The following is a 27,298-nucleotide window of genomic DNA, read 5'->3' as shown; positions in this document are numbered from 1 at the left end:
AACAATGTTACATATAATACTAGTATGAGCTGTGCCATGAGAAAACCAGCTTAGTGCATTTGCAGATGTGCAGGCTGGTAAGGATCCATGCTGTTCTCTTTCAAAGCCTATTGCACTAAGAAAAACCTTTAGCAAACAGCATGGATCCTGACCAGACTGCGTGGATGGGCAGGCTGGTCTGGATCCGTGCTGGTCGCAAATGCAATATGTTGGTTTTCTCGTGGTGCGGCTGATGTAAATTTGCGTGAAAAATTGCAGTTACATGTATTGTATTAATATACTTTGTATTTATTAACTAACATTTATGTACCGTTTCAGATGTTATATAGGGAAGCATTTCTTTTGTATGGCAGATAATGCTGCAGTGAGAAACCAAGAAATTCCTATTGTTGTGTGCCATGGAGAGTCATGGAAAAGGGATATGGAAAATACAGGGATAAGGATGTGGTATGTACTTGTTGATAAAATTGCTGGAATCAAACATTATTTAGTTGTTTTACTTTGTACACTATCATAACAGCTTTGAGTTGTGAAATTCATTTACAATATTTATTTAAATAGAAGGCATATTTTAGTTAAGTCATTTTCCAGTGTGAGGTCTAAACCTAGAGATTATATTTCATAGATAAGGACTGACTTTATTTGAAAATGATTGAAGGGAGGTAACTCAATTTCAAATTTTCTTACAAAATTTCATTATGGTATTTTGTGTATATTTTGAAAAATGTGTCTTTTTATAGTGAAGCTGCAGGAAAGCAAGCTGGAAGCTATATTCCCAGAATTCCAGGAGAATAGGGGCTGTACGTCAGTGAAGGGTATTGTTATGAGATGTAGGGAGTTGCTCAACAGATTGAATTGTTTATGTAAGAGAATAAGTATTAAAAAAATGCTGATCTAAAATTAAAATAATTTCACAGCAGTGTTCTTTAGGTGATCTGCCAAATGCAATCCACTAAAATAATGGCAGATGGGCCAAGCTAGTTTTCTCTCTATGGCTATTTTGAAAACTCAGAAAATACCTCAGACTCGATTTCAAAATAATTTCTACTTTCCTTCAAATCATTCTGTTTTACTTAAAATGATAGGGCAAGTTTTCCCTTTTCTGAAAAAAATCTTTTCTTCTGAAACTGCTGGTTTGATTGTACAATAATTTTACACAGATGTTTTTATGCCCCAGGTGGGCATATCAAAATCGCACTGGCTGTCCATCTATGTGTCCATGTAAATTTTTGCCTATGTTGTAACTCTGTTATCCATTAAGGGATTTTGAAATACTTGGCATAAATATTCACCATAATCACAACATGTCATGCACTAGACTCAGACCCCTAGCTCCAAGGTCAAGGTCACACTTAGAAGTCAAAGGTTAACGGGGTCTGTTTTGTGCCCGGTCTATAACTCTGCCATCCATGAACAGATTTTGAAATAACTTGACATCAATTTTTACCTTTTTACCATAATGAGACGACGTGTCATATGCAAGACCCAGACTTCAAGGTCAAGGTCATACTTAGACGTCAAAGGTTAACAGGGTCCATTTTGTGTCCGGTCCATAACTCTGCCATCCAAGAAGGGATTTTGAAATAACTTGGCATAATTTTTTTTACCTTTTTACCATAATGAGATGATGTGTCATGTACGAGACCCAGGCTCCAAGGTCAAGGTCATACTTAGATGTCAAATCTTGACGAAGTCTGTTTTGTGTCCGGTCCATAACTCTGCTACAGATGAAGGGATTTTAAAATTTCTTGGTATAAATGATCCCTATATTAAAATGACATGTCAGATTATTTTTGCTAAAGATATTTCTTGTTTTATGTAAGCTGGAATGTCAGTGTAGCGTACTTCAGCCAGGGGGGTCAGGATGCCTTGATGAAATACACTACAATATACAGGACTACTGGAGTTTCAATACACCAGCAGTAGTATTACTTCAATATAGAGGACGACAACGATATCAGTTTTAACACTCTGTATTAAATGCAATAATGCATTATAACTGATATATATATAACATACAAATACTTAATAGCAATCCTAAATCCTAAAAATAATCATATTCATGAAGTGCGCCGGCTCTCAAATGGGAACAGTTGCCTAAGTAAATATATTAAACCGTATTCCTAAAAAACTAAGATAAAATCCTAAGTTTAGGATTTTATTTCCTAAAGTTCGTACTAAAAACTATTTCGTATACAAGTATATCTATACTTGTATTTATATAATACTAATTCAATGAACCTAAGATTGGATAACCGATATTTAGGAAAGATTCCTAAATACTTACTAAAATTTGGATTTAGGAATTGTACGTTAGTTGTTTTGACCAATAATGATTTGAATAATGGCGCCTTCGCAACTGTTCTTCCAAAGTGAGGCAGATCGCTCTATTTATAAGCTTTGACCCGTTTAGGAATTTAGGAGAGATGTCTCATCCAATCAGATTGCACATAGGAATTTCTAAGCCAATCAGAGTTGGGTAGGAAATCTCATCCTAAAATACGCTAAGCGGAATCTCCAAGTAAAATTACGAATAATACGACATACAATAAATGTGAGCAATAATACACAAAGACAATGTATCTTTTATGGTATTAAATCAAATGATGAGTAACATTTGGGTAGATAAAATGTAATTGATGCAATAAAATGGAGAATCCGGTGATTGAAAGTTCCAAATTTACACCGCGAATGACCTAACAAATAGTACGCACTTCTTTCACAAAAATGAACAATAATGTAAAGTTTCAGTGACAGTTAATGATTAAAATATGTTTCTAACATCCTATCAATGAACATTACACAAAATGATACAAATATGCTGCATTAGAATATGAAAATGGATGTATTTCTACACACTGCAGTAAACAACATGGCAGCCTCCATAAATTTCAGGAAAAGTTTTAGGAAGTTAACATTCACACAAAATACAGATAAATGGATGGAGTAAAGTTAATAAATGGTGACAATTTACTTAAAGTGCAATGTATTCCTTGGAAATATGAAATAACAAAAAGATACATGCATAAACATGGAGAAAACGTTCAAGATAATAACTGACATTGCAGGATAAAAAAAAGGTAACTGTCATTCTTAAAAATACAAACACATTATGATTTAACTTTAAATGAAATAAATCATAGCTTTTAGCATTGATATAGAATACATAAAACATGTGGTACATAAATCCTACAACTCTCCCTACCTTAAAAGTTTTACTTCTCCTGAAGTAACCTGACATAAAAAATGTGTACATTTGTAATTAAAATGCGGGTAAAACATTAAAAGTGATTACTGTATACAATTAAGACTAAAAATTCCGCTGGCATTGCGCGAAATACCTATGCGAACACTATTTCAATTCTTTAAAGTTCTATCACACATAATCATGAATTATCAATATTTCATTTTAGTCTTAATGGCACAGCACTGATCTTTTGAAGTACATCTTGGTTGACGATGCCACTGCCAGGATTGAAACAGCTCAGGAAGTCCATCTGATCTGATAAAGGTGACATATCTTGTCCATTGATGATTCTGGATACAGCTTCGTAATTGTAAACACGGGCCTTACCTTGATATCGGTCTTATAAGGCCCACTTCCAGGAAGAACCAGAAAGTTATACTGGTGAACAAGTGGAAATCGGTCTGGGAAGAAACTGGTGGTACCTGTCCGGCGCAAAAGAGTGAGGGCAGCAAATTCGACTGCTAATGACCTTGGTCTGCCAGCATTGATTTCCAGTTAGCAGGAGGCCATAACAGACCAGGACAGAGTTGGATGCTCTGGTCTGGTATGACATTCCAGTCACGGCGTGCTGGTGGAAGTAAGGGCATACAACCCTTTGTCAGCAAAGTTCTAGCTCTCTGTCTAACTATGTCGAGGGAGAGTATAGGTGTTGGTTTGTAGATGACTTCAGACGGCCTCTGACCACCAATCATAGTCGGCTCATAAGTCGGAGTAGGTGCAACACTTGAGCAGCAGTAAACGGGAGTGGTACCAGTGAAAAGCGAGCATGAGTTACTGCTGCAGCTGAGCAGTGGTAAAGAGTCAATTGCACTTGAAGTCATTACTTGTAAAACAGTAGACATGCTGACAACTGAAGGGCAATTTTCCTGTGATGTGTTTGTTGGAGGAACCACTTCAACAAAAGAGCTGCAAGAGCTTACAGCTGGAGGCGGGGAGACAATTTCATCCCTGGATACTGCTGGAGGTGGAAGAACCACTTCATTAGTTGAAACAACTGGAGATGGAGGGCCCACATCAACATTAGAGCTTACAACTGGAGGCAGGGAGACCACTTCATCACTGGATACAGCTGGTGGTGGAGGGACCACTTCAACAGTAGGTACCTCTGGAGGTGGAGTTGACTTGTTTGATGGAAGCAAAGCTACAGGTGTAGATACACTAGCATCTGGAAAGGATGTCATGACATCAGGGAGAGCTGGAGATAAACTGGCAGATGTGGAGAGCACTGTCACCTGTGGAAAGGGGTCTTCTGTGTCGTTGGAAGTGCCTTCATCAGCAGGGCCCAGGTGAATTGGTGGTGGTGATGGTATTGGTGAAAACGGTGGAAGTATACCACACGATTTCATTACTTCCTGCATGAGGTCGTCATTAGCTCCCTCTGGGCTGGCCGGTTGTGTATTTGGCGCATCTGGTGCTTCTGATGGAGAGACATGAGTCTGAGTCTCAGACACTTTTTGAACTTTAGCATGAAAACTTGGCTTAGGCTTATGTAAAAGGACATAAATGTAATGTTCCTGGATACCAAGGAGGGCAGCACTCTCAGCTTTGGTCTCAGGGTTGTTAAGCACCTTCCAAGAGCCACTTGGAATTTCAGTTGAACATTGGATTGCCCTCTGCCTTCGTGAGAGGCTGTCCATCCCTCGAAAATCCTCCGAGATTGAAAGGTCCACCTTTGCCATTAAGTACGTTTCCCCTAGGCTGAAGTGAGCTTTGATTTCCTTGGGAGCAATACAAACATCTATCAACTCCAAGGACGTTGAGGGTCTCTTTTCTCCCGTGTTTGGAGATCCTTTCGCCAGTTCCCATCCAGCTAACCATTTGGACACACCAGGTGTCCTGCCAGTACACCACCGGCTCACAAGTTGCCTTGCATACACCGCAGCCGGGTCATCGAACTTTTCCGCTCTGTGTTCCTTAAGATAATTCAGTGGCTCCAGAGCGAAATAGAAGACTGTGCGTGTGGTAAGCAGTCCCTCTGGAGCGTCCAGGAGCTCTGTTGCATGCTTTGTTTTAATGTGAAAGCGAAGATCGCCCACACGCCGGAACTCCCTCTGTTCTTTCTGCACACAGAATGCGCAGATAACACGATCAAGATCAAGGTCATGCTTAGCTGTCTTCTTATGCTTTTTCAAGTCATTTTTCGACAGGAAGATTGATGGGCACTCTTGGCAGCTGAATGTGCCTAAGGTTGACTTCACTTTTCTTATGTCACCACAGTTCATTCCTGTGTAAAGAAATGCAAAGATTAAGTAAAAAGTTAAGACTAGATTTATTATATGAAAGACATGCAGACTCAACCCTCAGATAACTAAAGATGAATATCCAACAGAAAACATCAATGGTGAAGCAAAAACATGTCAAGCTAACCTAACTGCATCTCTTCGTTGATTTACACGACGCCAAGGAGTAAATCGCTGGTGAGTGATCAATTCACCTTCATTACTCAAATGAGAGATCTCTCGTTCGAATTAAAAGTTGCACAGACACTGTCGGATGGACCAGCCACCAACATCAGCTAAACTAGATGCAGACAACCACATTTCCTTGACATTCTGTTGCTTTGTTAAAAATTTACTGCGGATGAGCATCATTACTAGGCAGTTCTTTCTTTATCCATGAGGGGAGCTGAGAGCCAACTTTACTTCATAAGGCGGTCAACATGCAGCGGCGAGGCCGGTGCTTTTGCTGACCGTTTAACTAGATAAACCAAGTCGTCAATTTTGTTTACGATTACACACGGACCTTTCCAACGGACAGATAGCTTGCTGCATACACCTGGACGTCGTGTTGGGTCATGAACCCATACAAGATCTCCGGGTTTGAATGACCTTCTTTTTGCAAAAAGATCGTAATGGCGTTTACGGTATACGGCATTGGTTTTGAGAACTTCACGGGCCTTATTGTGTATAACACTAAGATTTTCTTGAAGTTCTGTTACATAATTCTCTGGTGACACCTTGATATCATCAGGGACGTTTTCTGATGGCGGCAGACCAATGCAGGCCTGTAATGGTAAAACTACTTCACGCCCAAACACCATTTTGTTTGGTGTTTGACCAGTGGTCGAGTTTTTGGAAGATCGGTAGGCCATCATGACCTGTGGGAGATACTGGTCCCATGACCGCTGATTATCAGCACAGTACATGGTCAGCATAGCAGCAAGAGTACGGTTAAATCTCTCAACAGTACCATTGGATTGCGGATGCATTGGCGTGCTTTTTGTGTGATGTATATGTAGGAGTTCACACATATCACTGAAAAGTTTTGATGTAAAATTACGACCCTGATCGCTGTGAATAGTCATAGGTACACCGAACCGAGACACATAATGGTCAACAAAAGCTTTTGCTATTGTAGATGCTCCTGGTTAGGCAGGGCAACTGCTTCTGTCCATCTAGTAAAACAGTCACAGATAACTAGGACATATAAGTTGCCAGAGCTTGTTTTGGGTAGAGGTCCGAAAATATCTACAGAACATTTTTCTAGAGGTTCTGAGACATAAGACGAACCTAAAGGGGACCTGTTTGGCTTTGCTGGCTTTCGAGATGCACATTGATTGCATCGTTTACAGTAGGCCTGAACATCCTCTTTCATGCCAGACCAATAGAAAGTTTGGCGTATTTTCTCAAGAGTCTTCTCAGCACCAAGATGGCCAGCTGTAGGAACATCGTGCATATAGTGAATAACTTCAGCACATCTGAATTTTGGAACCACAATCTGTTTATGACGATGTTTCACATCATCATGCCATGTTCTGACTAGGACTCCATTTTCTAAAGATAGACGGTCCCACATTCTCCAGAGTGATTTTGCTGAAGAGTTTTGTGAGCTTATATCTTGCCATCTAGGTCTACCAGAAGAGTTTTCTAAGGTTTGCATGATAGAATTGAGCTCCGGATCAGCTTTTTGCTGATCAGAGATCTCACTTGGGCTCCACCCAGGCAATGAGCAAATAGATTCATGAAATGGTGCTTTTTGGCTTCTTGTTACAGCTCGTGAGAAGTGAATGGAATTACAGACATCTTCTTCAGTGCTGTTTAGCTTTTGGACAGCACAGATGTCTATATTCAGGGACTGATCATCAGGATTAATTCTTGTCTCAGAGACATCTGGTACAATGTCATTGGTTCCATCAAGTACTTCATTATTACTCTGTTGCTTGGCACATTTGAACAGGGTGCCCTGGATAATGCATCAGCATTCCTGTGCTGTATACCAGGTCGATGCTTCACTGTCAAGTCATAAGTACCTAGAACTTCGAGCCATCTTGCTACTTGTCCAGTTGGTTGTTTGAGATTTTTCATCCAGCTAACTGCTGCATTATCAGTTCGAAGGACAATGTTCTGGCCATATATGTAATGATGAAAGGCAAATTTAAACGCATGCACAACAGCCAAAAGCTCTTTTCGAGTGACACAATACGCCATTTCGTGCTTGTTTAGGGTTTTACTAAAGTAGGCAATGACAACCTCTCTGCCATTTTGAACCTGTGAAAGTACAGAACCTGTGGATACGTGGCTAGCATCTGTATCAAGAATGAATTGTGATCCAGGTACAGGATATCCTAAAATTGGTGATGACACTAGAGCTTGTTTTAAGGTTTTAAAGGCTTGTTCACACTCATCGGTCCATATAAATTTGGCAGATTTCTCAGCGACTTTGTGTAAGGGCTTGGCAATCTTTGCGAAGCCCCCAACAAAACGGCGATAATATGAGCAAAGGCCTAAGAAGCTTTTGACATCCCTGGCATTCTTAGGTCTCTGCCAATTTTGCACAGCCGAAATCTTATCTGGATCGGTAGCTATACCAGATTCAGAGACTAAATGACCCAAGAATTTAACTTGTTTCTGAAACAGAATACATTTAGATGGCTTAAGTTTAAGATTAGTTTCTTTGAGCCTTTGAAATATGTGCTCTAGTCTTACGAGACCCTCAGTGACGGTGTTACTTGGAACTATAATGTCGTCCATATAAAGCAGGCACTCTTCCCATTGAAGGCCTCGCAAGACATTTTCCATAAGCCGCTCGAATGTAGAAGGGGCATTGGCTAAACCAAAACTCATAACAGTGAACTGGAAAAGACCGACTGTTGTAGCAAAGGCTGTCTTTTCTTTATCCTCGGGTTTCATACCAACTTGCCAATACCCACTATTGAGGTCAAGTGAACTAAAATATTTGGCACCTGATAAAGCATCGATGCAGTCATCCACCCTAGGCAACGGATAGGCGTCCTTGACCGTTACGTCATTGACCTTTCTATAGTCGATACAGAAACGGGGGCTGCCGTCCTTCTTAGTAACAAGAACAACAGGGGAAGCCCAAGCGCTATTAGAGGGTTCTATAATACCTCTCTCAAGCATTTTGTTGACTTCCTCCTTCTCTATTGCCCGCTTACCTAAAGGTAGACGACGTGGCGGCTGACGAATAGGCAGAGCATCTTTAGTATTGATAGAGTGTTGAACTATGTTAGTTAAACCTATATCCTCTTGAGATTTGAAAAGGTACTTGAATATTTACACAGTAGCTTAACCAAACCTTGCTTCTCAGTTTCATTAAGATCTTTAGAACTTCGTTCATATAGATCTTTTAAATGGTCTGGTAAGGTTGATTCTGCGTTTGTTTCAGTCACGTGAGCTACCCTAGCTGAGTCTCGCTTCTGTTCTTCAAAATAGGATTCGCATGTACCAATGTTCATGTTCTTATATAAGGTTGTTGAAGTTGGCCGTAATTTACGACATTAACAACAACCTCTTTCTCTGTTTTAACAACTCCACTCATTAAAATGACTTCATTTTTGGCCATTACATTAGTAGACGGCTCAAGGAATCCGTTTTCACTGAGATGTTCAGAATGTGGAATTTTTACGGGAATCCACATTCTAGATTGACCAGGCAGGCGTATAGTATCTTTCACTTCTACCCTGCAAATCTGGAATGCCTTACCACCACTCCAAAGAGGTACAATATTGTTCCCCATCTGGAGACAGTTTTGCTTGTAGTTGATGCTATCAACATTCCGCTTTAGGAAGTCTTGCCCCAGGATACTCCCAGTATCCATGTCACAGATAATGAATGTTATGTCATAGCGTTGATCTCCAAGTTTAACAATAAGGTCAACGCTACCCCATACAGACATTTCTTCACCATTTACTGCATGTAAGGTCTGTGTAACTGGTGAAACAGGAAATAAAGTTTGATGAGGATCAATTTCGAAGAGTTTTTTCTTTGAAATAAGGGAGGATGTCGCTCCACAGTCGACAAGAAAATCTACAGCAACAGAATTGACGTAACATGTAGTATAAAAACCATTATCAAATTTATTTAGGTCCGAACCTGCTCCAGCAGTATGAATCTCGGTACTTTGTTTGGGCTCTTTGACTATTGCTGATTCTTTGCCCGCAGAATCAGCCACATCTAGTTTTCCTGAAAGCTAGTAGAGAGACCCTGTGACTCCCCTTGCTTAGAAGTCAGCCTCTCAGTACTTTGATTATTGCGGTTCTGGTAACGTTGAGAATTTTCAGAGCGACGGAAATTTTGTCTGTTACGGAAAGTGTTGTTTCGGTCAGTGGTAGTGTTAAGGGGACAGTTTCTCCACAAATGATTTGCAGAGTTGCAACCGAAACACTGTCTGGCGTTGCTGCTAGAGGTCTGAGTTGAGTTACTACTCCAGGTGCGCTCAATCTTTTCTAACTTTTCCTCTAGCTTTTTAATCATTGTTTTAAGTTCTTCAGTTTCTGATTTCTGCTTTGAATTAATATCAAGAGCTCTAATGGTGGCTGCATTCTGAATTCCTAAAATGCTTTCATAACGTTCTACTACAGTTACAGCCTCATTTACCGTAGTACACTCATTGTCAACACACCGGCACTTCATGTCGGTAGACAATGATTTATAAAATTGATTTAGTGCTAGCTTTTCTTGTGCTCTAGCTCCAAGATCTGAGTGAGCCTTTTGTGCCAGCTGTCTTAAATCGTCTCCTAAAGATGCAACACTTTCACCTTTTGACGTTTTCTGTTGTCTAGTTTTTGCAGCCACAAAGCTTTATACTTTAAATGACCAAACCTATCTTGTAACCTAGCAATAAGGGTGTCATAGTTTCTGCGCTCACTCACTGATAGAGTCATGTAGTAGGTTCGAGCCCGGGCCCACGTAAGCTGGCAGACAAGGTTAGAACACGTGTATGTAAAGACCAGCAAGCTAGTCAGAGCAATCCTCAAATGAGAAAGGTATTGCTCAAAACTCTGTGAACCATCATATGTGTCAGGTTTAATTGTGGTGTGTTATACTGTGATGCGGAGGTGGTAGTGGAACATAGTCACCACAGTGATTATTAGTTCTATTACCATCCCGTTGATGGAGATATCGTCTGCCTTCAGGTAATTGTTGACTGTTGACAGAAACAGTTACACTCCCTCTGTCACTCATATCATGATCAGAAAGACTATTTTCTACCTGAAGTTCGTCTTCCGGGTCGCCTCTTGCTACATTAGATGGTGCCTGAAATGTGACTTCAGGATCTGGTGAAGCCATCATTGACGTACGTCACTGGTTGATTGTTGAAAAGAAATAAATTGTTTTGCAGTAATGAGGTACAGCTGTCCTTGAATTGTGACCATAAAATTAGGACTGTGTGTTCGTTAAACAGTATGTTTTGGCATCAATATCCCACTTCTGACACCAGTTTGTAGCGTACTTCAGCCAGGGGGGTCAGGATGCCTTGATGAAATACACTACAATATACAGGACTACTGGAGTTTCAATACACCAGCAGTAGTATTACTTCAATATAGAGGACGACAACGATATCAGTTTTAACACTCTGTATTAAATGCAATAATGCATTATAACTGATATATATATAACATACAAATACTTAATAGCAATCCTAAATCCTAAAAATAATCATATTCATGAAGTGCGCCGGCTCTCAAATGGGAACAGTTGCCTAAGTAAATATATTAAACCGTATTCCTAAAAAACTAAGATAAAATCCTAAGTTTAGGATTTTATTTCCTAAAGTTCGTACTAAAAACTATTTCGTATACAAGTATATCTATACTTGTATTTATATAATACTAATTCAATGAACCTAAGATTGGATAACCGATATTTAGGAAAGATTCCTAAATACTTACTAAAATTTGGATTTAGGAATTGTACGTTAGTTGTTTTGACCAATAATGATTTGAATAATGGCGCCTTCGCAACTGTTCTTCCAAAGTGAGGCAGATCGCTCTATTTATAAGCTTTGACCCGTTTAGGAATTTAGGAGAGATGTCTCATCCAATCAGATTGCACATAGGAATTTTCTAAGCCAATCAGAGTTGGGTAGGAAATCTCATCCTAAAATACGCTAAGCGGAATCTCCAAGTAAAATTACGAATAATACGACATACAATAAAATGTGAGCAATAATACACAAAGACAATGTATCTTTTATGGTATTAAATCAAATGATGAGTACAATTTGGGTAGATAAAATGTAATTGATGCAATAAAATGGAGAATTCCGGTGATTGAAAGTTCCAAATTTACACCGCGAATGACCTAACAAATTGTACGCACTTCTTTCACAAAAATGAACAATAATGTAAAGTTTCAGTGACAGTTAATGATTAAAATATGTTTCTAACATCCTATCAATGAACATTACACAAAATGATACAAATATGCTGCATTAGAATATGAAAATGGATGTATTTCTACACACTGCAGTAAACAACATGGCAGCCTCCATAAATTTCAGGAAAAGTTTTAGGAAGTTAACATTCACACAAAATACAGATAAATGGATGGAGTAAAGTTAATAAATGGTGACAATTTACTTAAAGTGCAATGTACTCCTTGGAAATATGAAATAACAAAAAGATACATGCATAAACATGGGAGAAAACGTTCAAGATAATAACTGACATTGCAGGATAAAAAAAAGGTAACTGTCATTCTTAAGAAATACAAACATCATTATGATTTAACTTTAAATGAAATAAATCATAGCTTTTAGCATTGATATAGAATACATAAAACATGTGGTACATAAATCCTACATCAGTATCCACAAATGATATTGGATTGAAAGTATCCGATATGCAATGGGGAAACATTAGTCAGTTACTTCCCCTGATCATGTCCAAGAAGTAGATTGGTCCTTCCTTGGTTTTTATTGTTGACTTCTTTGTAATTTTCAAAAGCATTATCTATACTAAATTTCATTGGATTGGAAAATGAGTAAGGGCAGGTTTTCTTTTAGTGGCCCTCTGTTAAATTTAAGTTGGATTAATCATTTTATTTAGAAACCTACTCATAAAAAGCATATTTATTTTGATAAACCGCAACATCTTGGATAAAGGTTATAAGGAAAATGTCAGAGGAAGGGAAGGCTTTCAACTGAATGGGACCAAGGTAATATTTGGTTATCCTTGCACTTTATCATACAACTTTTCAAGGGAAGTATCAAGCTAATGTTCTTCATTCTACAGTAACACAAATCTGTTTTGCTTTTCCCCAAAGTTGTTCTCCATCTGTTGAATTGGTTTTGACTCAGTGTTCATTATCTGAAATTATTGAGTGACAAGGCTTTTCACCCTGCTTAATTTCTATGAACTTGTCCATCTTTGAATTTGGACAGTACAATTAGCTGTTAGAAGGGAAATGCTTACCAAAAAAGATACTCACTGAATAGCAAACATGCCCAAACCCTAGGTTCCTATCTCAAAGGTCAAGGTCACAGTTGGAGGTTAAAGGTCAGATCTTGTCCGGCCCATAACTTTGACATGCATTGAGGAATCTTGATTATATTTGGCATGAATGTTTAACTCAATGAGAAAGACTATCTTAAAGGTCAAGGTCACAGGGGTCAAAGGGCGAGCGTGTTGTCTGTGGGCATCTAGTTTCTTCTGATGAACAAATTTGCAATATATGGAATTTCAAATAGCTGAAATACTTTTAGGTTGCAAGGAAGGTCAAGTGACATGTTAAGCCGAAGACTTGTTTAGTTTGATCATTTTTGTTTTGCATGACTGGCTGTTTAATAACCTTGCATAAAATTTCTTCTCTAATTTTAAGATACAGGTCATGAATGTTAGGTTGTTATTAAATTGCTCAATTACTTATTTTAGTTACATCTAGTAGTCTATATATTTTCTGAACAGTTTGAAAAAAAAGTTTTTTCTTTTGTAGTGTGAAATAGCAGTGAGGCAGAATGGCTATACAACATGGACTTCAGAAGTTGTTCCAAATTCTCCCACATCATATGCCACAAGGCTCATAACTCTGGCACCAAGTTTTCATGAATTATGCCCCCTTTTACATAGAATTAAAAGATGATTTTGATGCATTTTCACTCTTTCTCTGTTATTGCAGAAAGGATTTGATTTACACTTAAAATTATTGTTCAGCATCATCACTCATTAATATGACACAAGCGCCATAACTCTTGCACAGTATTTCATAAATTATCCCCTTTTTAGTTCATCTATTTTTTGGGGGGGGAAAATGATGAGGTATTGTAATCACTTGATCGGCGTCAGCATCGGCATCAGCATTGCCTGGTTAAGTTTTATGTTTAGGTCAGCTTTTCTCCGAAATGTCAAAGGTATTGCTTTGAAACTTGCAACACTTGTTCACCATCAGTAGCTGACCCTGTACAGCAAGAAACATAAGTCCATCCTGCTTTTTGCAAAAATTATGGCCCTTTTGGACTTAGGAAATATCAGATTTCTTGGTTAAGTTTTATGTTTAGGTCAGCTTTTCTCCTAAACTATCAAAGCTTTTGGTTTGAAACTTGCAGCACTTGTTCTCCATCATAAACTGACCCTGTACAGCAAGAAACATACCAGTAACTCAAGCCTGCTTCTTGCAAGAATTATGGCCCTTTTTGGACTTAAAAAATATCAGATTTATTGGTTAAGTTTTATGTTTAGGTAAACTTTTCTCCTAAACTATCAAAGCTATTACTTTGAAAAATGCAACAGTTGTTCACCATCATAAGCTGACTCTGTAGAGCAAGAAACATAACTCCATCTTGCTTTTTGCAAGAATTGTGGCCCTTTTTGGAATAAGAAAATCATGAGTTGGACGATATTTCTATTACACAGAGACAAAAAAGTCAGATGAGCGTCTGCACCTGCAAGGCGGTGCTCTTGTTTACTTAGGCTTTATCTCAGTTACTAAATGGATTTGATTTTAACTTAAAGTAGTTGTTCCACATCACTTGGCACAAGGGCAGTCACTCTTGCATCAATATTTTGTGAATTATGCCCCCTTTTTGCTACGAATTTAGTTTAATTTTGATGTATTGTCCCTTTTATACTTATTTAATGTTTTGATACACTTTATCTTTATCTCTCTTATTACTTAATACTTTTAACACAGACTCAAACTATTGTCCAATACCTTCATTCACATTGGAGTGTGGCAGCTCCGGTTTCTTCAGATATGCCCAGTTTCACAATCTAGCATCAAAATTGTCGAGCAAGCTGTCTCCGGTGACAGCTCTTGTTTAGCAAGCAGCAATGCCATGTGTTATAGCTTACCTTACCTTACATATAATACCATATGCCTGAGTCTGATTTGGACCTCTATGGCTGAGTGGTTAATGTAGGTGAGTTAGAATTACTTGCACTGGACATCTTTTAGGTCTAGCTCTGCACTGGACCTCTGTTAGGTCTAGCTCTGCTGCGGTCATTATACGAGAAAGTCATGCTGCTGACTTGCATAAGGTCTGGTTCTATTCAGATTCTTGCCCATGTCTGAAATAATTATCACAAAGCAGCTTGGGTCTTCTTCCACAAAGCTGGAATGTGGACGTATCACCTGAATTGTGTCCGTTTGACTTTATACCAAACAGTCTTTCATTATTTCTGAAAGGTTTATACTGGGTACTGAACAATATGGTGTACAGATATTTGGATTGTTTTGGCTGGATAGTTTGTACAGTATGGTGAAACTAGAGGATGAAAGCTCTCATACAAGTATGTATGTAATTGTAATCAGTAATTTGTAATCTGCAATGCCTCACTTACTTACATGAAGTAATACCCAGAGGATTTCATTAGGTTGTCCACAGCTTTTAATGCTGAAGTTGGAAAAAAAATCCATGACAATGTTACAATGAATTGAAAAAAAACAACAAAAAAACAATAAAAAGCAAAGAGAAAAACTAGTTTAAATAAAATTTATGAAACGTAACCTAACAAGGATGATATATAACATTGCAGTAACTTGAAGATACATGTACATTACTAGAGCTGGTTTAGTAATAAAGGTGAATTTCCTCATCAGTAAATTTCGAGGGCTTTGCACAAGACTATCATATCTTGTTATTTATTTATATACAGTTACAATAGTCTTGCGCTAAGCCCTCGTACAGTTCCATTACTGTAGCAACAGACACAAACCGTTGCAGTTACTGAAGTGACATTTTGTAAACAAACCGATTTCAATATTGACAGTTCATATCCTAAGCATTTAAATGTAATTGAAATAACATCACAAGTCCTTGTTCAGTTATTTTTAGCTTACCTGTCACATAGTGACAAGGTTAGCTTTGTGATCAACCTTCGTCTGTCGTCAGTCCGTCCGGGCAACTGAAAAGAAAGAGAGGGCCATCTAACAGTAAAGAGAACAAAAGAGAACAATAGCTTCAATCCGTTAAGAACAGAATAAAGGGTCAGGGTCCCCTATTCAAACAAAAGAAAATAACAAAAGGAACAACCCTATCTTTCATTTCGGCCAGATGTCCGTCCGTCAACAATTTCTTGTCTGCACGATAGAGGTTTCATTTATGATTTTATTTTAACCAAACTTATGCACAACTTGTATCACCATAAGATCTCAGTTCCATTCTTGAACTGGCCAGATCCCATTATGGATTCCAAAGTTATGGTCCCTGAAAGGGGCAAAATTAGCTATTTTGACCTTGTCTGCACAATAGCAGCTTTATATATGATTTGATTTTTACCAAACTTGCACACAAATCTTTCCTTTCTCTTGACTGGCCAGATTCCATTATGGGTTCCAGAGTTATGGTCCCTGAAAGGGCCAGAATTAGCTATTTTGAGTTTGCCTGCACAATAGCAGCTTCATTTATTATATTCAGTAAGTACTTATAGGAATTATTTGAAATTTCATTATTGTCATTAGTTGGACTGAGACAATCAAGGTAGATAAATATGGACTGATTTTATGTCAGATTACCTCCCTTTATTGTACCCCCACTCCCCACCCGACAACAAAGTTGTAAGGTGTAAGGGGGGTATACTGGTTTCAGGTTGTCTATCTGTCTGTCTGTAAGGAATAGTATTAGTACAAAAATGCAGCATTTGAGCCTATGATCCTCAGACTTGGTATGGAAATTGGCCCTGACTAGGTCAGAAGGGACTGTTACAAGAAAATGTTTATCCTGATGATATTTTTAAAATGTGTATGCCTATGTGCTGTATGGCAAAATTTGATCATATCATTTTGAGCAATGGTACTCAGGTGAGCGATATAGGGCCATCATGGCCCTCTTGTAATAACATATTTCAACTGTTCCAAAACTAATACATGCTCATTTGAAGTTACAGAAACAAAAGCAGATTTTGAAATTATATTAACAAAAGCAGGTAAAATTGTAACTTCAAAATACTGTTTAAAATTATAAAATAATCCCAGTATTTTGAATAGAACGAGAAAATCACCTAATCTATTCCAGGAAGCAAGTCCTCAGATTCCAGTCAGGTTGAGTTGACAGTATTTGTACAAGAGAATGCCATGCCAAGGTTTGTGAGTGGTCAGCGTTATCTGAATGAACGTGTCTAGCCCCACAGTCCATAGAGTACAGAAACTTCTCACTGCTGCATACACCTATGACTATGAGCCTTACTACAAACCCCATAAAGGTAATGTGTTTTCATTTAATTTCATTGCCATGAGATTTTTTGGTTTGAGTCAAAACATCTATTTTATCTTGTCAATTAAGAAAACTTTGCACTAATGTAATGTTTTGTTTCCTCAGAGAAAACAGTATTACAGGGGGTATTAGTCACTTAGTGATTGCTCTAGCTTTCTCATACACTATTTCAGTATTGAAATACTAACTAGAGTGCCCTGTCTCTTCCGACAGCCCTTGTTTCAATCTTGAGTAACACATGTACAGCAAACAGTTAACGTAAATTAGAAATTCAGCTGTTCTTCACTTTATAGACAAGGCTGATACAATTGTTTTGAACCAAGGAGTCAGAAATTTTTAAATAGAAAATCATATCAAACACTATTTTAGAGATTTTGGTTGCCTTGTGTAAATTTCTGTATCTATTTATAGCAAAATTTAAATTACAGCCTGTCAATATCAATGTTAGTATTTCACCTTTAAAAGTCAGTAATTTCCAAAAGCCAGTAATTTAGAAATTTCACTGTAGCATTTTGGTTGCCATGCAGGGCCTCCACTGGGCGTCAGAAAGTTGTAGCCACTTTTTGAGAGGAACTGCCAAATTGACGCTAAATAGCTGAAATTTGGCCACATTTTTAGTTCACCTGAGCCAAAGGCTCATGGTGAACTTCAGTGACCGCTCAATGTTCGTCGTCAGTCGTGTGTCATCCGTCCGTCAACATTTTCTAAAAAAATCTTCTTTTTGAAAACCACTTGGCAGAATTACATCAAACTTCACAGGAATGATCCTTGGGTGGTTCCCTTTCAAAATTGTTCAAAGAATTGAATTCCATGCAGAACTCTGGTTGCCATGGCAACCGAAAAGAAAAACTTTAAAAATCTTCTTGTCCAAAACTGAAAGGCTTAGAGCCTTGATATTTGGCATGCGACATCATTTAATGGTCCTCTATGAAGACTATTCAAATTGTGCCCCTGGGGTGAAAAGAGGCCCCGCTCCGGGGGTCACAAGTTTTACATAGACTTATATAGGAAAAAAACTCTAAAAATCTTCTTGTCTGATACTGCAAGGCCTAGACTCTTGATATTTGGTATGTTGCATTGCCTTTTGTTCCTTTACCAAAATTGTTCAAATTATGCCCCTGGGGTGAAAAGAGGCCCTGCCCTGGGGGTCTCAAGTTTTACATAGACTTAGTATATAGGAAAAAACTTTAGAAATCTTCTTGCCTGAAACTGTAAGGAATAGGCTTTTGATATTTGGTATGTTGCCTTGCCTAGTGTTCCTCTACCAAAATTTTCAAATTATTCCCCTTTGGTCAAAAGAGGCCCTGCCCTGGGTGTCCCAAGTTTAACATAGACTTATATAGGAAAACAAAACCTTCTTGTCTGAAAGTTCAAGACCTAGGCCTTTGATATTTGGTATGAAGCATTGCTTAGTGAATCTCTAACAAGATTGTTCAAATTATGCCCCTTGGGTTAAAAGAGGCCCCACCCTCGGGGTCACTTGTTATATGTGACGTCGTCTTTGAAAACCGGTCCAGATGCGGCATGACGTAATATCGAGAAAAGACGTTTAAAGTTGCGCCAAGTTTACGCGCGCTGCTTTCTACCACCTGTTTCAATTAGCAAAGGTTTGACCGTTAAAATACGAGTATTTGTTACATGATTAATAACAACTTCTAAGAGAATGAATATTTAGACGTCGGGCATGTAAAAAATTTAATGGTATTACGCCTAAAGCAAAAATATTTTGGTCAAAATTGATTGTTTCCCCTTTGCTTAAATTGTTTCCGGTTTCGGATTTACCAAGAAAGCATGTGAAGTTTACTTTCGTAAAACTACTTTCTGTCCAACCGTGATAGGATATGAGACTTGTAATACTGTTTACTGATTAGGTAAGTACCTTTATAAACAGTTGTTAGCGTAATATATATGAAATATTGCCTCGAAGTCTTAGAAAGAATTATTAACTTGTCACGTACAGGTACCCGGAAGTAAATCTTGTTGCTAACCCATGTTTATTTATAGATACCAGGAACAGTGTCATACCGAGGGAAATTTAAAATGAAATTTATCGTTTAAAATGGGTCAATCTAGTGCTACAAGCACAGTACCATATGAGCTAACAGATTTTCAAGATCAAGACTTTATTGAAGAGCTGAATGAAGTTGACAATTTGTACTTTAACGACAGAATATTAACACCACAGCCGAACCAACAAAACCCCTCAGTTTTATGTAGTCCGACAGCAGATACAAGGGATGAAGAGTCTGATATTAATTATGATTCTGACATTGATGATGACAGTGAACATGTCCCTCTAGAGTTTAATGAAGCAGATTTTAAAGAGTACAACTGCCAAGCCCAATTCAAAACAGATACATGTGGATGCAAATCATTCTACGGAAAACCATGTAGTACTGTTGTAGATTTTGATTTTTTGATTGAGTTGAGGGAAAACTACAAAGAGTTGTCTAGAGATGAGTTAGATATAGCACTTAAGTCCGAGTTACTAGGTCACAGGCACTCTGACAGTTTAACAGATGGTAAGAAGCATGTTAAAAAAGGGAGGGAAAGGCCATATCAGGAATTTTATTTGTCTGGTAAAAGAGTTTGTAGAGCTACATTCTGCTTTGCTCATGGCATTGACAAGAAAAAGTTGCAGGCAATAGGTCGGTCATTGGATGTTGATGGCTTAAAACCTCGTATTCATGGCAGAAAAGGTGCCCAACCCTCACATAGCCTTACCTTTGAAGACCGAGAACGGATAAAAACATTTATTTGTAGATATACCCGGGATAACGGGCTTCCATTGCCCAGTAGATTACCAAATTTCAAAGAATCACATGTTCTTATCTTACCATCAGATAATACTGTGTCTGACATACATCAGAATTATGAAAAGCTTGCCACGCAATTACAGTACACAACAGTTAGTCTGAGGACATTTCAAAGAACATGGCATGACCTGTGTCCTTACATAAGTGTTTGCAAACCCTGTACAGATATTTGTCAGCAATGTCAAAAATTTTCATATGAGATAAGTAATAGTGGGAATTTGCCAGAAGAGGAAAAACAGCTCTTCTTGTTGAGTATCAAGCTCATTTAAATGCTGCAAAGCAACAAAGGGAATATTACAGGCAACAATGCATGGATAGTAAACTTAATTACAGTCTCTTGCCTCCAGAATACAAAAGTGATGGTGAGATTCATGAATAAATTTAATTAATCTGCCTGATTTTACTATACATACATTGAAAATGTAGTTTTGAAAAGAGTAATATCATATTATTAATAACCATCTATTATCAATTCAGTCATATTAAAATTCTTACCTTGCTGATTTTCTAAATTTGACTACTTCCATTTTTTCAATCTTTCACTACCTTTGAATATTGTTCATAATTTGGTATTCATTGAAACTTCACTGATAGAATAGCAACTAGTGCAGGTCATGATCAGGCTGCACAGGTTTGTAAAGACAGATACAATTGCCACTTACTAGCATGCTAATAAGTATAAAATTGCATAATCCTTTTGATACAGTTTAACAGTGCTCTGTCTTTGGTGTAGATGTTTAGTTTTTCTCTCTCTTAGTTCACAAAAAAATCTTGGATCCCTGTTACTGTAATTAAATTTTCAAATGCAGCAGATTTATGAATGGCATTGGTCAGTTTTTAGACTGTTTTACAGCAAAACACTGAACAGTTCTGTCACATAAGTAGTCCCCAGACAGTAATATCCACTGGACACACTCCCTAAATGTATTACTTAATACAAAAAAATAGAATGTAGTAGCAAAGCCAAGGAATTTATAAAATGTAAATGTTTTTGCAGTGGATATCATATTAGTCATGTAATTTCTGTCTAGGAACTACTCTATTGCCAGTATTGTTGGTTCATAATGTTTTGTAACAGGATGATTGTATATTTATAGTGGGAATTTAGGATATGAGCCGCACCATTAGAAAACAAACATAGTGTGTTTGCGGCCAGCATGGATCCCTACATGCACATCCATGCAGTCTGGTCAGGATCCATGATGTTTGCTAACAGTTCCCTTAATTGCAATCTAGACTTTGAAAGTGACCAACAAGAGTCCTGGCCAGACTATACGGATGAGCAGGCTTGTAGGGATCCATGCTGGTCCCAAACGCACTATGTTTGTTTTCTCATGGCACGGCTCATATAATGATTTTTTTTTCAATATTTGAGCCTTGCTGTGTAAAAAATATGATCCTAAGAAAATGGATTCTATGATAACTTTAAAATTATTTTGTGGTAAGTTAATAAAAACATTTCATAATACTAATGTAATATTTAGGTTATGTTTGCAACTTACATGTAATGTATCTTCTTTCAGATAATATACCATGTTCCTTTGATGGCTCGTTCCACTACAGCTGGGACTATGCTCAACAGGTACATATACCCCACTACAGCCAGGAAGTTGGCCCGGTTTACTTCAAGACCCCAAGAAAATGCAACGTATTTGGGATGTGCTGTGAGGGATCAGGTAAGCAACATGCATCCACTAGCTCCTATTGTAATTTTCATGTAATTATTTATTTATATCTCTGTCAAAACTGTACAAGAACAATTGAATGCTTAACACAGTACTTGTATAAAATATATCTTATTAGGCTGAAAATAATTATAAATACTAAGAATTTTGATTTATTAATTAAAATTAAAATATATCAATAAATTGTATTTTTTTCTAATAAATTGATTTTGATGTGATTATTTTCAAAATTAATGAACCAGTTTCTGACTGAGAAGTTGTGAGGTGAAAGAAATAATTAAAAGTACTAGTGTATCTCAGTAACTTTCAGAATACATTCTATTTTCCCCATAACAGTCTGATGTTAGTATGAAGTAGATTCACAGAGGTACAAGTCACGTAATCTTTTTTTAAAGAACAAAGATTTTTCTAGCTTTGCACTCTATACACAGTTAGTTATCATAACAGCTGGGTCAATTTTCTTACACATTCTACACAGTAAATGTTTGACATTTACCTAAATGATGTAAAAATCTCACTGCAGTTACTATAATCATATTCTTCTATAACATTTTAATAAATTTTATTGCCCCAGGAATGAATTTTGATTAGATTGAAGACTGTAAATGTTTCTGATATATGGTAAGGACTTAATTTTTTTTCAGGAAAACAAGTGTTTTATCTTGTGGATGAAAGTGACTCATTTGGTAAGGGGGCAGACAGCATTGTCAGCATGGTACACCACTACCTATATTGGTATGGCCATGGGGAGATAGATGGCAAATTCCATTTTGACAATGCTGCGGGTCAGAATAAAAACAACATTGTGCTGTGGTATGGTCTGTGGAGAGTTTTACTAGGTAACAACCCCTATATTTTTATATCTTTGAAAGCTGTTAAAACTGTGTATGATTTTAACTGTTGGACTGCATGAGACATGTATGTGCAGTTTGATCATGATCTGCACTGTTTGCTATTCAGTCGATACATTTTCTATGAGAACACCTTTAAACTGTAAATGGTACTGTCTCTACTGAAAGATGGAGTAGTCTATTTTACAAGTTTAGCAGGTTAAGGGCTAACATAATGATAACAATAAATGTGCTTGTTCAACATGCTATTTGCACTTCTCACAATCTGCAAATAAAGTACATTTTATATACTGGCAGCATCCTGTTGTCAGTCTGTGTATTAAGAAAAGTAGGCTTTTTTGTGTTTAAAGAAGATATGTTGCCTTTTGGTAAATAATGTTGACAGTTGTATATTCATACAAGTCCATTAAGAGTTTATTGACAGAAACATTTAAAACATGCATTTTAAATGCTATGGTACCATAACAAAACCAACTGTACATCATGCTTTTATAGTAATTAGAGGGTCTTGAGAATGTATGACTATGTTATCAAAATATACACTTTAATAGAAAACTACTGAAGAATTACTCTTTATTCAGGAGATTATCAAATACAGGTATAATGATTTTGTCATAGAATTGATGAATAAAGTTGACTGTTGTATATTGATACCAGTAGTTCTAAGATGTTTCATCTTTTGTGCTATCTACATTATAATTTTAGTTACACTATCTGAGAAAGTGAGTTATAGTATGGAGGAAGACATGTTTAACCAACTCAGTTGATAGTTTATTGACATATACATACATGTTGAATGCAACCTTACAATACCAAAAACTATTGCTTTATATATGTTGCCATGGTAACCAACTTTGAATCATGCTGTTATAGCAATGAAAGAGTCTTGAGTATGTATGACTAAGTTAACAATATATGACCTGTAATAGAAAAGTACTCGAACTAAAGCTGTTGTATTGATTAAGTATTTTTGTCGAGCCCCCTTGCGGAAGTGAAGACATAGTTGTCCAAATGGCTGTTCAGTTTATAGGCGTGCGTGCGTCCGTCCGGATTTGTTTGTCCGGACCATAACTTTAACATGCATGGAGCAATCTTGTTTATATTTGGCATGAATGTTAACCTCAGTAAGACGGAGTGTCATGCGCAAACCCCAGGTTCCTATCTCAAAGGTCAAGGTCACACATAATTCAATAATGACTTTGTCCGGAGCATTTCTTCTTCATGCATGGAGGGTTTTTGATGTAACTTGGCACAATTGTTCACCATCATGAAACGGAGTGTCATGCGCTAGAATCAGGTCTCTAGCTCTAAGGTCAAGGTCACACTTAGAGGTCAAAGGATACAAGAATGACAATTTTGTCCGGAGCATTTCTTCTTCATGCATAGAGGGATTTTGATGTAACTTGGCACAAATGTTCACCACCATGAGACGGAGTGTCATGTGCAAGAAACAGGTCATTAGGTCTAAGGTCAAGGTCACACTTAGATTTAAAAGGTCAGATACAAGAATGACTTTGTCTGGAGCATTACTTTTTCATGCATAGAGGGATTTTGAGGTAACTTGGCACAATTGTTCACCAGCATGAGACGAAGTGTCGTGCGCAAGAACTTAGAATTACTTCCCTTTGTTGTTACTATAAATAGCTTATACTGTAACTTTTTAGCTCACCTGTCACAAAGTGACAAGGTGAGCTTTTGTGATCGCGTGGCGTCCGTCATCCGTCGTCCGTGCGTGCGTTAACTTTTCCTTGTGACATCTCTAGAGGTCACAGTTTTCATGGGATCTTTATGAAAGTTGGTCAGAATGTTCATCTTGATGATATCTAGGTCAAGTTCGAAACTGGGTCACGTGCGGTCAAAAACTAGGTCAGTAGATCTAAAAATAGAAAAACCTTGTGACCTCTCTAGAGGCCATATTTTTCATGAGATCTTCATGAAAATTGGTCAGAATGTTCACCTTGATGATATCTAGGTCAAGTTCGAAACTGGGTCACGTGGGGTCAAAAACTAGGTCACTAGGTCTAAAAATAGAAAAACCTTGTGACCTCTCTAGAGGCCATATTTCTCAATGGATCTTCATGAAAATTGGTCAGAATGTTCATCTTGATGATATCTAGATCAAGTTCGAAACTGGGTCACGTGAGGTCAAAAACTAGGTCAGTAGATCTAAAAATAGAAAAACCTTGTGGTGTCTGTAGAGGCCATATTTTTCATGAGATCTTCATGAAAATTGGTCAGAATGTTCACCTTGATGATATCTAGGTCAGTTTCGAAACTGGGTCACGTGGGGTCAAAAAGTAGGTCAGTAGGTCTAAAAATAGAAAAACCTTGTGACCTCTCTAGAGGTCATATTTTTCAATGGATCTTCATGAAAATTGGTCAGAATGTTCACCTTGATGATATCTAGGTCAAGTTTGAAACTGGGTCACGTGCGGTCAAAAACTAGGTCAGTAGGTCTGAAAATAGAAAAACTTTGTGACCTCTCTAGAGGCCATATTTTTCATGGGATCTTTATGAAAATTGGTCAGAATGTTCACTTTGATGATATCTAGGTCAGGTTCGAAACTGGGTCACGTGCGGTCAGTAACTAGGTCAGTAGATTTAAAAATAGAAAAACATTGTGACCTCTCTAGAGGCCATATTTTTCAAGAGATCTTCATGAAAATTGGTCAGAATGTTCGTCTTGATGATATCTAGGTCAAGTTTGAAACTTGGTCACGTGCGGTCAAAAACTAGGTCAGTAGGTCTAAAAATAGAAAAACCTTGTGGTGTCTCTAGAGACCATATTTCTCAATGGATCTTCATGAAAATTGGTGAGAATGTTCAGCTTGGTGATATCTAGGTCAGGTTCGTAACTGGGTCATGTGCGATCAAAAACTAGGACAGTAGGTCGAAAAATCGAAAAATCTTGTGACCTCTCTAGAGGCCATATTTTTCACGAGATCTTCATGAAAATTGGTGAGAATGTTCATCTTGATGATATCTAGGTCAAGTTTAAAAGTGGGTCACGTGCCTTCTAAAACTAGGTCATTAGGTCAAATAATAGAAAAACCTTGTGACCTCTCTAGAGGTCATATTTTTCAATGGATCTTCATGAAAATTAGTCAGAATTTTTTATCTTGATGATATCTAGGTCACATGTGCTCAAAAACTAGGTCACTATGTCAAATAATAGAAATAATGATGTCATACTCAGTTCAACACTGGGTCATGTGGGGATAGGTGAGCGATTCAGGACCATCATGGTCCTCTTGTTTATTACTGGTCGTAGGGAAAAATCAAGACCACTTTCCTGTAGTACAACATGCATGTTACATCCAATTTTGAGGTGCATTTTGACCTGTCTCTACTGGTAAGAATTTTTGTGTGGACAGAGTGTCGTGTGCAACTCCCAGTCCTTTTGACAGCTGACGGGCTCGACATGTTGCCCGTGGGCATCTAGTTTTAGATAAAGGAATTTAGTGTATATGTTGCCATGGTTACATAATTCAAATTATATTTCACAGAGGTTATTGATTTGTATTTTCAATTAGGGATATACAATGTATAATTCCATTGTAATAGAATGTTCACTTTCTTTAATATTTTCCATTATAATTAGCCAGTGAAAAACAAATGATGCAGAAGGAATGACTGAAATGTTATGTTCTTACGATAATTACTTTTGTTACAAAATATACCATAAAACTGAATATTTTAAAGTAGTTTTGTGTGTTTTTCACATTTCTTTTCCTGGATACTTATGATTTAAAATATCTAACTTATTAGAAACATAATTTCAAATTAATCTGTTGTTTTTAAGTATGATAATAGAAAAAAAGGAGTTTAATACTTATGTTGCCGTGGTAACGCAATTTGAATATTTTTCCTTAGAAAATACGAAATTAAATTAGCTGTATTTTTCTACTTTATAATAAGCATCTACAATACAAAATTTCCTAGTAGTATATGTTTCTTTTTTTTTAGCTCACCTGTCACATAGTGACAAGGTGAGCTTTTGTGATCACCCTTCGTCCGTCGTCAGTCCGTCCGTCAAACAATTTCTTGTCTGCACGATAATGGTTTCATTTATGATTTTATTTTAACCAAACTTGCACACAACTTGTATCACCGTAAGATCTCGGTTCCTTTCTTGAACTGGCCAGATCCCATTATGGGTTCAAGAGTTATGGCCCCTGAAAGGGCCAAAATTAGCTATTTTGACCTTGTCTGCACAATAGCAGCTTTATTTATGATTTGATTTTTAGCTCACCTGTCACAAAGTGACAAGATGAGCTTATGTGATCGCGCGGTGTCCGTCGTGCGTCCGTGCGTCCGTCCATGCGTGCGTCCGTCCATAAACTTTTGCTTGTGACCACTCTAGAGGTCACATTTTTCATGGGATCTTTATGAAAAATGGTCAGAATGTTCACCTTGATGATATCTAGGTCAAGTTCGAAACTGGGTCACGTGCCATCAAAAACTAGGTCAGTAGGTCTAAAAATAGAAAAACCTTGTGACCTCTCTAGAGGCCATATATTTCACAAGATCTTGATGAAACTTGGTCAGAATGTTCACCTTGATGATATCTAGGTCAAGTTCGAAACTGGGTCACGTGCCCTCAAAAACTAGGTCAGTAGGTCTAAAAATAGAAAAACCTTGTGACCTCTCTAGAGGCCATATGTTTCACAAGATCTTCATGAAAATTGGTCAGAACGTTCACCATGATAAAATCTAGGTCAAGTTCGAAACTGGGTCACGTGCCATCAAAAACTAGGTCAGTAGGTCAAATAATAGAAAAACCTTGTGACCTCTCTAGAGGCCATA

The 27,298-nt window shown here is 37.5% G+C and overlaps 1 protein-coding gene across 8 annotated transcripts in view; it reads left to right on the top strand.

Annotated features, from left to right (window-relative positions):
• Window positions 1–27,298, top strand: part of LOC123560143 (uncharacterized) — a 121,148-nt gene that overhangs the window by 54,805 nt on the left and 39,045 nt on the right. For 3 of the 8 annotated variants that reach the window (XM_053546573.1, XM_053546569.1, XM_053546572.1), the window contains exons 2-8: window positions 319–447; window positions 741–863; window positions 15,115–15,218; window positions 16,943–17,129; window positions 21,480–21,632; window positions 22,286–22,480; window positions 23,074–23,090. In XM_053546573.1, the coding sequence (XP_053402548.1) occupies window positions 17,036–17,129; window positions 21,480–21,632; window positions 22,286–22,480; window positions 23,074–23,090 (459 nt within the window). In that variant the 5' untranslated portion in view covers window positions 319–447; window positions 741–863; window positions 15,115–15,218; window positions 16,943–17,035. The remainder of the gene's footprint in view (window positions 1–318; window positions 448–740; window positions 864–15,114; window positions 15,219–16,942; window positions 17,130–21,479; window positions 21,633–22,285; window positions 22,481–23,073; window positions 23,091–27,298) is intronic. The other 5 variants (XM_053546574.1, XM_053546570.1, XM_053546576.1 and 2 more) reach the window with 3 other exon arrangements.

This window comes from Mercenaria mercenaria, chromosome 6 (genome assembly GCF_021730395.1).
Source record: "Mercenaria mercenaria strain notata chromosome 6, MADL_Memer_1, whole genome shotgun sequence".
NCBI lineage: Eukaryota > Metazoa > Mollusca > Bivalvia > Venerida > Veneridae > Mercenaria > Mercenaria mercenaria.
The sequence above is the reverse complement of the archived record's forward strand: the minus strand, read 5'-3'. Positions and strand labels throughout refer to the sequence as shown.